Source organism: Schistosoma mansoni, chromosome 1 (assembly GCF_000237925.1).
Source record: "Schistosoma mansoni strain Puerto Rico chromosome 1, complete genome".
Lineage (NCBI taxonomy): Eukaryota > Metazoa > Platyhelminthes > Trematoda > Strigeidida > Schistosomatidae > Schistosoma > Schistosoma mansoni.
Genome location: NC_031495.1, coordinates 50,414,960 through 50,428,945, shown reverse-complemented (window position 1 = coordinate 50,428,945; position 13,986 = coordinate 50,414,960). Strand labels below are relative to the sequence as shown.

The 13,986-nt window shown below is 30.4% G+C and overlaps 1 protein-coding gene across 1 annotated transcript in view; it reads right to left on the bottom strand.

Moving 5' to 3' along the window:
• The window catches only part of Smp_148740 (hypothetical protein), a gene marked incomplete at both ends in the record, with an annotated part of 153,904 nt that overhangs the window by 49,630 nt on the left and 90,288 nt on the right, over positions 1-13,986 (bottom strand). The window contains one exon of the mRNA XM_018794744.1: positions 10,449-10,634. Within this exon, the coding sequence (XP_018649125.1) occupies positions 10,449-10,634 (186 nt within the window). The remainder of the gene's footprint in view (positions 1-10,448; positions 10,635-13,986) is intronic.

The following is a 13,986-nucleotide window of genomic DNA, read 5'->3' as shown; positions in this document are numbered from 1 at the left end:
GTAGCTATCAGGACTCATAGCTTAGTGGATAATGCAATGGCATTTGAGGCAAACGGCAGTGGGTTCGAGTCCAGGAGTGAACATCAACTCTAGGATGCAGTACGTCCATCTGAAGAGTCCGAAATAGGACGAGATGCGCGTCCTGGATTCCACTGCTAGCCACCAACCATCTTCGCTAATAACAACATAGTTCTAAAAGGAATTTCCAATTATAAACAAAGCGAGTGGTTGAAGACATTCGTATGTTGCTTTACAGAATGAATGGTCTAATGATCCATTCTATATGAACAATTCATTCAAATATACACAATTTATCCTATTCACATCTCACACCGCTAACAAACCTGCAAAAATTCCTAACCTTACCCTTCCACATTTTTCACACTTATTAACAGACAGCTAGGTGCTATAAGACGGGTTTAATGGAAATGATACAATATTAGCATGACCAAACCCATTTTAATTTTGACCGTACTGAGAATATTCTGCTTCGCATGCTTTATAGTCTTCAAACTTGTGTTGACTTAAATTGGTACTAATTTTTATTCTACGAATTGGCTTACATTAAGTCGGAAATTAATTTTCTACTAATTGGGACTTCACAAATATATTATTTCCATTACAGAACTATACTACTTCTGAGCAAAGATGGATGGTGCCTAGCAGCGGAATCTAGGATGCACGACTCGTCCTATTTCGGACTCGTCAGATGGATGTACCTGCATCCCACAGTTGATTTCTACTCCAGGACTCGAGACCGGTACCGTTTGCTTCAAACGGCATTGCGTTATCCACTAAGCAACCAATCGCAGTCCTGAACATCAATGGGAAGATTCAAATAACAGGAAGAAAAGGTGCGTCCTGGATTCGAATGCTAGCCATATTTCATTTGTTCTATACACACATGTACTCGGCTTAGAAAAAAATTTGATTTCTCTCAGAATAATTAAAATAAACTCAAATAACATCATCTTAAAAGTAATATAGTTTTCAATAATAAATGCTTCGCAACATGCAACAAAAATGAAAGTCAATAAAAAGTTAGTTTAATAAACTAAATAGTTCAGACTAAATACAAAGGCCAGTTTAATAACTTTTTACAGTTGAAATCATGAGTCAATTGAAGCTAGACCACGATAAAAAAAAACCTGAAAGCACTGGACGGCCGTTTCGTGTGCAGCTGTGCGCATCCACTATCCCGCCTCGCGAGATTCCAACCCAGGACCTACCAGTCCAATGCTTCCAGGTTTTTCATGCTTGGTCTAGCTTCCATTGACTCATGATTCCAACTATAAAAAATTACTGAAATTTCCACAAAAACCCTTTCTGACAGTTTATTAATTTTCGAACACAATGATTGTGAAAAATAATTTTATAATAAAACGGTTTTCCTTCGTTTTTTTTCATAATTTATATAAAATTTAAAAGAGACAATGTTCCATGTGTTTTGTTGGAGACTCATGTACAATGTTTAAAAGCAAAAAAAGATATCACATGAATTGGTTTATCGGTTATGAAACTTTTAGGTGGTTAATTGGTCTTGCTAATTTAACTTCAATCAAATATATGTATATCTAAAAGGACTGTTCATCACTTCTTCACATTAATGAACTTAATCATTTCATGTTAATGAAAGGAATATATAGTTAATATTTTATCCTAAAAATCATACTGATCATTGTGATGATAATATTTATCATAGAGATAACATTGAATCTGATAATTGGAAAATAGATTATGGTTGAACTGAAATGTATAAATGATATAAACCTATTTATAAACATAATACATTATATTCTATTCTAAGAAGATTTTGAAGGTACTAAACAATAAATCGTAAGCAAAGATGGATAGTGGCTAGCGGTAGAATCCAGTGAAATTGATTAAATATTTTTTTATTAACCCAGTAAATAGACTACTTATTATTGAGTTATCAGTAAATAACAAAATAGTGATTAGGGAACTTTTTTAGAAATAAATAACAATAATAATCATAATAAAAATGATGACAATAATTGTTTACTCTTCAAAAAATAAATGAACATACTTATTTAAAAAAGATACTATACTTTGATTGATTTTATACAATCATCTAATTACCTATGTTTTCTTATGTGAAAACATGATGGGTGGAAATAGTTAGTTTGTAACATATAATTAATAGTATTAATAATAGATTATATATAGTTAAGTTGATGAATATAATAATGATGAAAATTATGGTTATACCATCATAATTTATCAAGAATTCTATTCAGAATAAATTGACTACTTTAAGATGATGGTTGGAGGTGGTCAACAGGAAACCCTAGACCCATGTTTCGTACTACTTGGTACTCGTCATCAAGATGTACTTGTAATCTTGAGGGAACTGGTGATCCCTAAACGGATTCGATCCCGTGTCATCCAGCTTCACACTACTTTTTTCATATAACTAATCCATTTAAATAACAACTAATTTTGATGACTTTTATTTCCACATATTTTTAATTTGAATCAATAAAAATGTTGAATATTGTTGTCTTTTTATCCAATAGAGTATTCAAAGTAGAATTGGTTTAAAAAAATTTTCATTACAGATTTCGGTGATGCTTGACCTTTATATAAAACCTGTCTCAGAATTATGAAAGGAATTAGGTATTTCCGGTTTGTTGTTAGGGCTGTATTAAATGAATGATAAAGTTTATTTTTCATTAATAATTTTTAATTGAATTTCTAATTTTAGTCACCGTGAGTGCTTTATAGAAGGAATTTCACAGATCGGTTATCGCAGTAATATTCTGGACTTAACTACCAAAGTTTTGTTTGATAGCAGGAAAATTAATCTGAAACAGTGGTTAGAAGTCAACAATCTAACTGAAATAATGATATGACAAGTGAAGGCCTAATTGATAACATTGTGGATGAAATACGAAACTGGTATTTTTATAATCCCCCGTGATAAATAATCACGTTGATCTTAAGATGTAGTAAATTTGTATTCCCACTGTAAACTATTGAATAAGTTAAGTACTATTCAATTCTGTTTGTCAATGTAGGTAAAAATTATGTGAAAATTAGTGTAGGCGGTATTCGTTTCCATATATTTTGGATTTAAAATCCATCCTCATCTAAAGTTTTCATGTTCTAAATATAGTCGTGCTATTAATGAGGCTACAGTAGTCAGTATAACTTATCTACAGCCGCATCAAATCTACTATAATTATCACCCAATCACTTTTTCGGTTTGTACAGAGCTGTATATTTGTATTTATAGTTGAGTGTTTAAAATAATATTAGATAACATAAAGTGTGTTGTGAAAGGGAATAGTTATTTACTTTTTTATCTGGATATGAAAAAACTTTAGCTTATGGCTATCAAATTAAAAGGAGCTGGAATCTCTCCTTACTTTGAAAAATATATAACCCGTAATAACTATTCAATTAGAGTACCGTACACAACGATAATTCTTCAACTTGTAGTTCACTAGTAAAATTTATAATCAAGACGTAGATGACAATCAGGCTCACAAGTAATTATTAACCACAAATGTATTTATGATGTTATTGCATCTACTAATTTCACTGTTTGTTGTTATTCACTGTTGATAATTGATTGTGATAAAAAGTAATGAAGATAATGGATTCATTAATCTCATCTTTGATCAAACTAAAATTTATTAAACTTCACGTGATCACATTTAATGAAATTAGCTATATATTAAACTTCTATATACATTCAGGACAGAAAATTATATCTAGTTAGCACGAGAGTAGAAGATATATTTGAAAACGTACTTAATCCATCAATTTTAATTAGGTGGATTAGACAAGCTTTTTCCGCAAGAAGTGATCTTTCAGTTTCATGAAATCGAGTGGTGCTTTTTTCAAATTGTAGTACGCAGTAAGTAATGGTTATATATGAGATTTGTTCTAAGTTCATGCCAAAGTATGTATGAAATGACTAATACTACAGAAAATGATTTTTGTTTGCTAATTCCTACAAATGTTTTACCGATCTGTTAATACTTTTTAATTATTGCTGATCTGCATCAGCAGTTAATTTGATTGATTAAAAGTGTAGTCATATGTTGTGCATGCTTAGAGTCAGGAAACAGTAAAATTTAATCAGCTGCTGCTCAATTTATGTGTCATCCACCTAGTGAATAGTTTTCGTTTCAATTCCCTGTTTTCATTGAATTCGAATTACTGACATTACGCTATCACTTTGTGTGATAAAATTATATACTACTGACTATATAGTCACTGTATTGATACGGTATCAAATACGTGTTTTATTTTCGTGTTATTTCAAGATATTTGAATATCCAGAAACATAAGTACCATTTACATACGTGTAGGTCACAAATCCAATAAGGATTTAACCTTTCTAAATCTTGGATATTTCAGTAATCACAACAGTTATCATTAGCTGTAACAACCCAGTTAATGTAGATAAGATTGTAGTCAAAATCCCAGGAAGGTCAAAATTTTCCAATCATGATTAATGTCCTGGTTATCTTTATACGATGGTTCTTTTCGGCAGGATTTTTTTAATATATTTCTAAAAAACATTTTTTAATCAGCTAATTAGAACATCTATTCATAAATCATTTTGAAAAACCTTGTGATTTTATTAGAGACTTTAATTAAGGCAAACATACTGCCTCACACTCAACATGTCTGAATTCCACTAATCACAACTTCTCACTAAAATTCTGAGAATTCCCTCTCGAAGCTAGTCACTAGTGAGCCCATGATAATTATCAATATAGGGTTGAGGAGATTGTTGAGTTTCTCAAAAATGATGAACCGAGCAATGTTAGACCAGCAATGAAAACCTGGAAGCATTGGATGGAGTCGTGGATGTGCATCACTGAGGAATCCCATACTATGAAGAAATGGCCGGCTAGTGCCTCCGGGTTTTTAATGGTGATTTAAAATTGGTCTCAATAAAAACTCAACAATCTCTACCACCTTATATTGAAAATAATTAACAAATGTCTTGTTAATAAAAGGTTTTCTATGTATTTAATTTAGAAGTTTTCAATTATTTAAGTATTAGATTGTATTACTTTATGAGAAACTTGAAATGGAACTCAATAAAATGTTTGTGAGAGAGCATTTTGAAATAGGGTACACGTACGAATTCAGTAATCATAAGAGTAAATGAATTCAAGGATTTACAACTGTGCAAAGTTTTAACAAAAATAGTAATAAAGTGTTTTCACTTTATATATATCAAACGTAAATGTTTAGATTCGCAGTAGGATAGGATATTTCATTCAGTATTTCCAAACCCATTGATATTGACTTCAGAAATGAGGTTTTTCATCTCCCAGAAACTATAGAACTATATATGCTTGTTAATACACTAGTAGGTTATTTAATGGTTATTTGGGTAGAAAACAACTTAATGATGAACGCACATAATTTGTCCTCAGAATCCATTATGTTCAGAAATATACCTTCTACTTTTGTTCACCAATGAGCAGTATCGAATTTTTTTCAGAAAAGCACAAAATTATTAAAACAATATTCAAAACCATCAAAAAATGTCAAATAATTAGACCTAGTGAATTGATAGACAAATAATAAATAATGATGAAACAATGACATTTTCCTCGCTATTTCATTCTGATTAATGTTATTTCTCATATTATATCAGAGTATATTGTTTTAAAGTAAAAACTAATCGTTTTAAGCAGTCGTTGTAGACATAAACGACTAGAAACTCGTGATTATAACTGAAGGTAATGACTTTCATTTAAACTGGTCAGCAATGCATTCTTGTATTGTAATAAGAAGAAAATTAGTTAAGCTCAAGATAATTTGGGCTAAAAAAAATAACCTAAGGAGCGTTCAAAGCAACGGATTCTTTTAAAAAACTGGAGACAAAATTAGTATAGGTGAATCGAATGTCTGAATAATGTAGCAGACCAGGACGACCAACAAATAGTTACGGAAATGAAGAGATACAATTTCACGGTATTCGGAATAAGTGAAACCGAAACTGGACAGAAAAGGATAGAATCAGGAGAGATGCTACTGTACTCCGATCATGAAGAGGAAAACGCTCAACACACTCAGGGTGTTGTTCTAATGCTTTCCAAAGAAACACGAAATGCAATTATAGGATGGTAATCTCACGGATTCAGAATCATCTAAGCATCATTCGAATCTAAGAAGAAGGGAATCACAATGAATGTTGTCCATTGTTATGCACCTATCAATGATAGCAACAGCTACAATAAAGATCAGTTTTATGAGAGGCTGCCATCGATCATAGCAAATTTCTCAGGAAAAGACCTGACCATTCTGATGACGGAGACCTACATATCAAGACCATAATGGATAACAACGGATATGAAGACATGATGAGATGACATAGACTATGAAAAACAAACAAAAATGATGAGAAATTTCTAAATTTATGTGCATTCAACAAATTGGTTATAGGTGGTACAATATTCCCACACAAAGGAATGCACGAAGCTACATAGGTCTCACCGGATGGCACTACAGAAAACCATATTGATTGTATTTACTTTTACCTTCTTTCGATTAGAGATATAGATTATAACGGAACAAACACTTCATATTTTACACTGATCTGTTCGATGTTCTCTTATAAAATCTCAGAACCAGCTGTTGAATCGCGTCATTTTTACCTTTCCATAAAACAATTACTTATGAAGCACTAAGATAATTTTGTTCTAAAGACGAATCCTTTCTTAATATTAGGAATAACTATTTATTATTATGGATTATTTTACTGTTATTCCTTATTAACGCCACTATATTGAATAGCAATTTATCATGCGTTTAATTTATTTCTAAATAAAACTATGCTGTTGTCATGATAAGTAACAATTTAAACCGTTTTAGTGTAGTAGATACATCGATGCGTAATTTAATGACTAATTTTCGTTTTTTGTGAGTAAAGATGATATATGGGCGAGAAAGTATCATTAATTAGGCTTTCTTTCACTGCCTTCGTTCCACTTCGATTACTCGATTCATTAAATGTATTAACTAGCTTACTCGTATGTTTTCCAAATGTTAAAAATTTAGACTATCTATCTGTATACAAGTAATGGACGAAAATTTTCTCTAGAGGGAGTATTTTATTTTGTGATAAACGTCCACATTGGGTGATACTAAAAATTTTCATGATCATTATGCTTCCTTAAATACATGGTTCATTTAAACATAAGATTCTTATAAAAGCTTACTGAAGCTACAGACTTAAACTCAGGTTTAATTTGTTCATGTTTCGAATAATGAGTTCTAGTTGAACCACATGAAGGTTTTTCGTCCAAGACAACGTTATATTTTCCATTCTCTGATCAGTGTTTCACATATTGCAAATGTTTTACTAGGGATCATCAGATAAATATGCATCACTGTCTAGCAGAAGTTTCCACGGACAACCATTCATTAGTTATTCTTTTGTAACGTTTCAATTGATTTAATCCCATAAGCCGTAGAAATATCGATGCCCTTAACATCATGCCATTGTAATTCCTAACAAACTGAGGATTATTATAAAGCACTACAATTTGACAAAATGATTTTACTGAAGCTAAATACTTCTGGTCACAAGATGTATTAGGTTTTTTTAAGTCGGCAAAGCTAAGGTAGTTGGCGGTCCAATTCAGTTTTCTGCACCGTTAGGTACATAACATAAGATTTATATCTTATTATTACTCAGTTAATGTAAGACACAATTATCGTAAATCAAACATCATTTGATTATAAAACGACAGACAGTTAATAGAAATGATTCTCAGGGAAATTCATGAATACCAGATTAAAAAACATGAATGAAAAAATATTTTGAAGTACCTGTTCACAAAATTTTCTTCTATAACATACATCCCCTAGAATTATAGTTGCCTGTTAACAACTCAAATATTTAGAAACGTTCTCTCTAAGGGAGAGGGATTATATCCTTAAAAGGACGTAAACACAGGGAATGGGTGTAAGTCGACAGTCTTTTTCCTGGATATTTATCAAGGCAGTGTAGTACAAGATGGAATATATTACTAAGGGTCATTGGTCGATGAAAAATAAACAATTTCATAGTTATATATACAGTAATTTAGGTGAACTACAAAGATTATTTCCCTTTTATGTATTCGTTTGCATTTTCCATTTTCAGACAATAAAAAGTAGTTTAAAGCCTACTATGTTCCGAAAATTTGAATACTTTATCTTTTCACAATACTTTTATTGGGGAAACTAGATTTTTAAATTACATGATTTCCTCTTAGTTAATCTGTCAAAATCTAAAAGTTATGTATTAAAATTATGACTTTGTATATTAATGTTGTCATGATAATTTGTTCCTGCTGTGAAAAATTAAGGCGTGAATAAGATGCTCGTCGGGAGAAATTTAAAAGAGCTTTAAGTTATATCAAGTCGTTTGTAAATTTCATGAGGAAATCATTGCCGCAGTTCAACAAACTTACAAACCATAACTACTAATATTCAAATAACTAAGCAAAATTAATCAAAACAGTCTTCATAAGACGTAACTAACTTGATTTGATGTTAAAGAGATTTGTCTTATAAACAAGTCTGTTAATTGTCGAATGTATATTAAGTTATCTACCTTTTTTTTCATCGCTGCATGATTCCCGCTAATCGAAGGAATATTAAACAGTTTATAAAATGATACTGATAATTTCCGTTGTACCGGTCTACTGTTATTCAGTTACTTTGAAGAGTGTCACGGAAAGGTTGTATTTTCAAACAAACCAGTCAAATTAAAGTTTGAAAAAGAAAATTTGTTCTGTTCCTGCTACTAACAGTCGTGAATGATAACTATTATTAGATACATAGTGACACAAAAGAGGTAAATTATCCTTTTAAAAAATTCACAGACTGATACGAGACATAAATAGAAAAATTACAAGTGTAGAATCTATAATATAAGTTGAAGCTCGGTAATGAAGGAGGATGATCACTGAAAGTATTAATCTTGGAGTAGTGAGACAATAAAAATATTGTGATAATAAAAGGATCGTCAATGAATGACTCTATATGGTGAACGGTACGAGGCTCGAGTCCCAAAGTGCACAACTCTGAGATGCAGGTACATCCAGGTGACGAATCCCGAATAGGACGAAACGCGCGTCAAACTGTATTCCACCGCTAGCCACTATCCATCTTTGTTTAGTTATTTTGTCTAAAAAGTTTTATTAATTTTTACGAGTGTAAATCAATGTTTACTTATAATAACTTGCCATGATTTTCGTTTCTTCGTTTTTAAGATTCATTGGTCTATCATTTATTGACAATTTTGTTGAGGTTGCAAGGTTATTGGATTTACCTGTTGTTAATGATAAACTTTATATACCTAGACAATTTAAAAATATTGGGAAACGTATTGTATGATAAGTTCACTTTGTCTTAGATATCTAATCGTGGAAACTCAATACTCAACCAATCATTCACACTTCTTGAAAAGAAATGTTTCTGGGAAAATTTATCTTGACAAACTGATATATTTCATACTTTCATAGGTAGACATGTCCATTTATGTAAACATAACCAACTCCACTATTGATGTCTTTGTCACATGAACACTTCACCTTATTACGAAGTTGTAAACAATTATTGTAATTGAATTGTACTTGATAATCATTTTTATACACCAAGATATTTGTAAGTACCATGTATAAAAAATATAGCCAAATACACTTCAAACTCTATAAATCAATGAAACATTCAGGTTTGGTTATTTTACTCAGATTATTGATAAAATCGTCATAAAATCACACAATTGAACATTTAAAATCGGGGTCGTGAATCCGCACAGCTGAGGAGTCCCACAATAGCACGGAACGGCCGTCCAGTGCTTCCAGATTTTCCATGGTGGTCTAGCTTCCATTGACTCATGATTTCAACTATATATAGAAAACTTAAAATATTTGTTTAACAAACATTTGTATTTTATAAAACACTTCTTCATCTGTATTTATTTATACATCGGCTTTACATGTGATGAGTTTGGATAATGGAATAATGTAAAATTATCCTTAATTATCTATCAGGTAAAGAAATAATTTGTATAAATGATTATTAGTAAAATTACATTTACATATCATAGATTAAGTGTACAGTTCATCAAGAGAACCGGTAATCAAGATTATAAGGACGCATTGTTTAGTATGGTGATTAAGAAAACACACATTTAAACTTATTATAATCATTATATTTATATTTCATCCTGTTGTACGTGTTAACAATAAGTTGACAAGATTATTTCCACTTATGATCTACACTGTTTGCTGTTTTTCTAACAAAAAAACATAATTGTGAAGATATACCAATCTCATATTTATGTATAAACTAAGGTCACAAAAAGAAAAAAATTACCAAAGGCCTATATGTATATACATAATTAAATGGCTTTTAACCCATAATAAATTGTGATTCATTGAAAATGTCATCCGACTAACCTGTCACAAAAATATGAAGTATTTCTTGACCCAATGAATTAGTTGCAAATTTCACTGATGCTTCTATTACTTTACGTGTAATTCGAAATTGTCCTAATGATTTTCCCTCTGTAATTGTATGTAATTTGAAGTTAGCCGGGAAGTTTTCATTGTTACAAAATATTGATCTTAATACTGAATGATTACCTATGGAAAAAAAGATAATTCATCATTAAACTATCCATATTTTTTATATTTTGCATTGTTAATAATTGTAAAAGCTGTATTATATATGAACTATTTCAAAATAGGTTGTTATTTTTGAATCGTCAGTTAGATTTTATGAGAAATTCGTATCAACTGAAAAGCAAATTGATTCAATGCCACCACTCCATAAATGATAATTCTTTGTTTTTGAGACACCGACACAGTTTTTAGCAACAATCTTTATATCTTACGTTTAGCACTGTTGAATAAAATTAGGTTCAAATAACACTAAACTGTGCTCGTAACTTTGGTAGTTAAGTTATTCAATAATATGGCTTCATTGTTTAACAGCCGACAAATATTAGTAGAAAAATGTTTCTACATATCGTCAAAACAAACAACCTTTTACCGTCCTTGATGAACCTTCTTTGTCTTAACCAAATGACGTACTTAGAATTATAAAGTGTTTGCTGTAATCCTAAGAAAACCTAGCAATAAATTAATATATATTTTTATCGGCCAGTGCGTACAAATAACAGATTTGTGACTGAGTGAACTTTGTTTCATAAACGGAATTCAATACCAGGCAACTGTTTTGGATAAATGTCGGATCCACCTGCCGAAGTAACAAATGAAATGGTTCAAGAAAGTATTATCCTAAGAAAATTCACGTCTGAATGAAAGATTCGTAATAAAATCTCATAAGTTTTGTTATGCATCAACAATTTACATCATTCTGAAACGAGTTTTACATATAACGTAAACAATAATATTTTATGTACAGTAGCTGGTTCAAACTATTTGTAAGTGGTCAACTTTTACTCAAATAATTCAATTACGCTTGCTTTTATCAGGTCATTTATATATTCAGCAATGACTAATATAATATATGCTCTATTAGATCTAGAAGTTTGTTAAATTAGGTTTTAAAATAATTTGATAGACAGAATTAACTAGAAGTGCACTGTTGCGTGTATTTAGATTAGGAATTATCTTTTTTTCCCTTTAATAAACATAATTCTGATTTTCGTTTTTTTTTTTTGGTGAACAGTATAAAATGGGAAATACATATGTCACTGTTTTTCTCAAAAATAATCACGATCATATATAATAAATTGATCGTCGTAAGGCATTGTTTTCATAAGTAACCTTTCTTTAATCAGATCGAACATTAGACGTAAATTTGTTATTTTTTAAATGTTGTTACGCATTAATTATTGTAGTTTCGAATAACCTTTCTATTAATCTATTTACTATACAGATATGAACAAAAACGTATTGTAAAAAATAAAATACTTTTAGTCTTTATAAGCAAAGATGGATAGTGGCTAGCAGTGGAATCCAGGACGAGCGTTTCGTCCTATTTGGGACTCGTCAGTCTTTGTAGTTAGAAAATATAATATATACATAGATATAGTTTGTAAGTAGTATATGTTAATAACAAAGTTATTGTGGCTAAGAGGTATGGTTAATTATAATCTACGAATCTTGTCAGTTATTTTTACTGAAGGTATATAAAAATCTTTTTTATAAAAAGTGAAGAATGTATTATTTTTATATATTCACCGCATGATCTAGTAAGGCTGTGGACTATTTCATAAACGATGTGTATTTGAAAGTGTTTCTACATCGAATTAAAATCCACATAGAAAAACGTTTACTTGCTCAACAAAAAGACTAGTCATTTCTTTTACAATTGATTAACGTAATTTGATAGAGCAAAATTATGATTAGGTATGCGAAATATTCGTCTATGATTTATAAATAAGGCAATACCTGGTACACTAAGCATGTTATCGAAGGTTCTTGAACGAAAGTTTAGCATTTACAAATGGATTCTACACAGAAAGTATTCATTCATACACATCAGTGCTCCTTCAGACAATTGTAAATCAGATAGATGATTTCAGGGACACTTAATTTTGAATCAGTTTTAACCACAAAGTGACTTTTCATGATTCACTTCTAGGATCAGACAGACGTTAATTGAGTACTTTCAAAACTTAGCTGTACAACTTTGAACTTCCCCTTAGAGGCATTTTAGAAAATTAGCACATTGGTTTTGAAAAACGAAAACTAGTCCCACATTCAGGACCGAAACCATAGAAATGTATTGATTCATACTTGCTTTAGGTCTATGGATTGTCCTATATTTAATATATTGGTTTTATATGATAATAAATAAATAATAAATAAAATTTGGATCCAGTTTTTAATTAAATCAACCAGTTGTAGGGGTTTTTCGATGAAAATGGATATTCAGGCTAAACTAAATATTCACAAGATTACCTGACTCGTTAATAACCAATAATTTTCTCAAAACTACCCGTGAAAATGATCCTCCGTAGTTTTAGTGGAACTTCGTTACCTGTAAAGTCAATCAATTTGACGGCGAAATAAGCACTCATCAATAACGCTAAATAAGAATAACTATTTTTGACAAACTAATTCACCTTAAAATTACAGATTACCAGATAAAAGCACAACGTTTAAATTGTATCTTGTTCGCTAAGAGATTTCACACAGCTTCATCGGTCATCACTAGTGAGAAATCCTAAAGTAAGACAAATCATCCATCTAATAGTATATGGACTTTAATTCATCAGCTGAAAAAATTTCTATCGAAAACTTTAACTGCAGAGAAATGTTCTCAGTTAGTTTGAACGTTTTTTTAGACTATTATAATAATTATTTTGAACGCTTGCACGATATAACACTTTTTTAATGACATCAAATTTTGCTAACGAGTAATGGATTTATCTAGTTGTTGTTCCTGTAAATATCGATCAATAGCTCTAAGATTTATTAATAAAGAACAATTGTCTTAGGTGAATTACTTCAATCTCCAAAGTAGGATTTAGTCTAACTTTTTTGTTAGAATAAGTTAAATTGAACAAAATGATTACTACAAACTACTTTTTAATTATATTTAATTCAAACAATTTTTATTTTATGTATGTATGGCAAGTGATTACTTTGAGTTCGGTTTGTATGTTGTTCATTATGAAATTAAAATAAGATGGATTGTATGGTCAATACAATAAACTGACAATTTCTCCCTTTCTATTTCTTAAGGTCACCAAATTTATAATTGATTTAGTTGTGGTATAGTTTATAAGTTACTACAGTAGTCCTCTATATTTGTCAAATAGACTTTTATGATAGTTTTTATTCGTTTACAAAAACAAATGTTGGTTTTTATAAAACACTGAGTTTTATAAGGACTAATTTATTGATAATCGAGAATCATAATCAATTTTGGGATGGAAAATTCAAAACCTTTTTCTTTACATGTTTTTCGATCTTTTGTTTGAAACGTTAATTATATATCTGTGTATTATTCTGTATATTA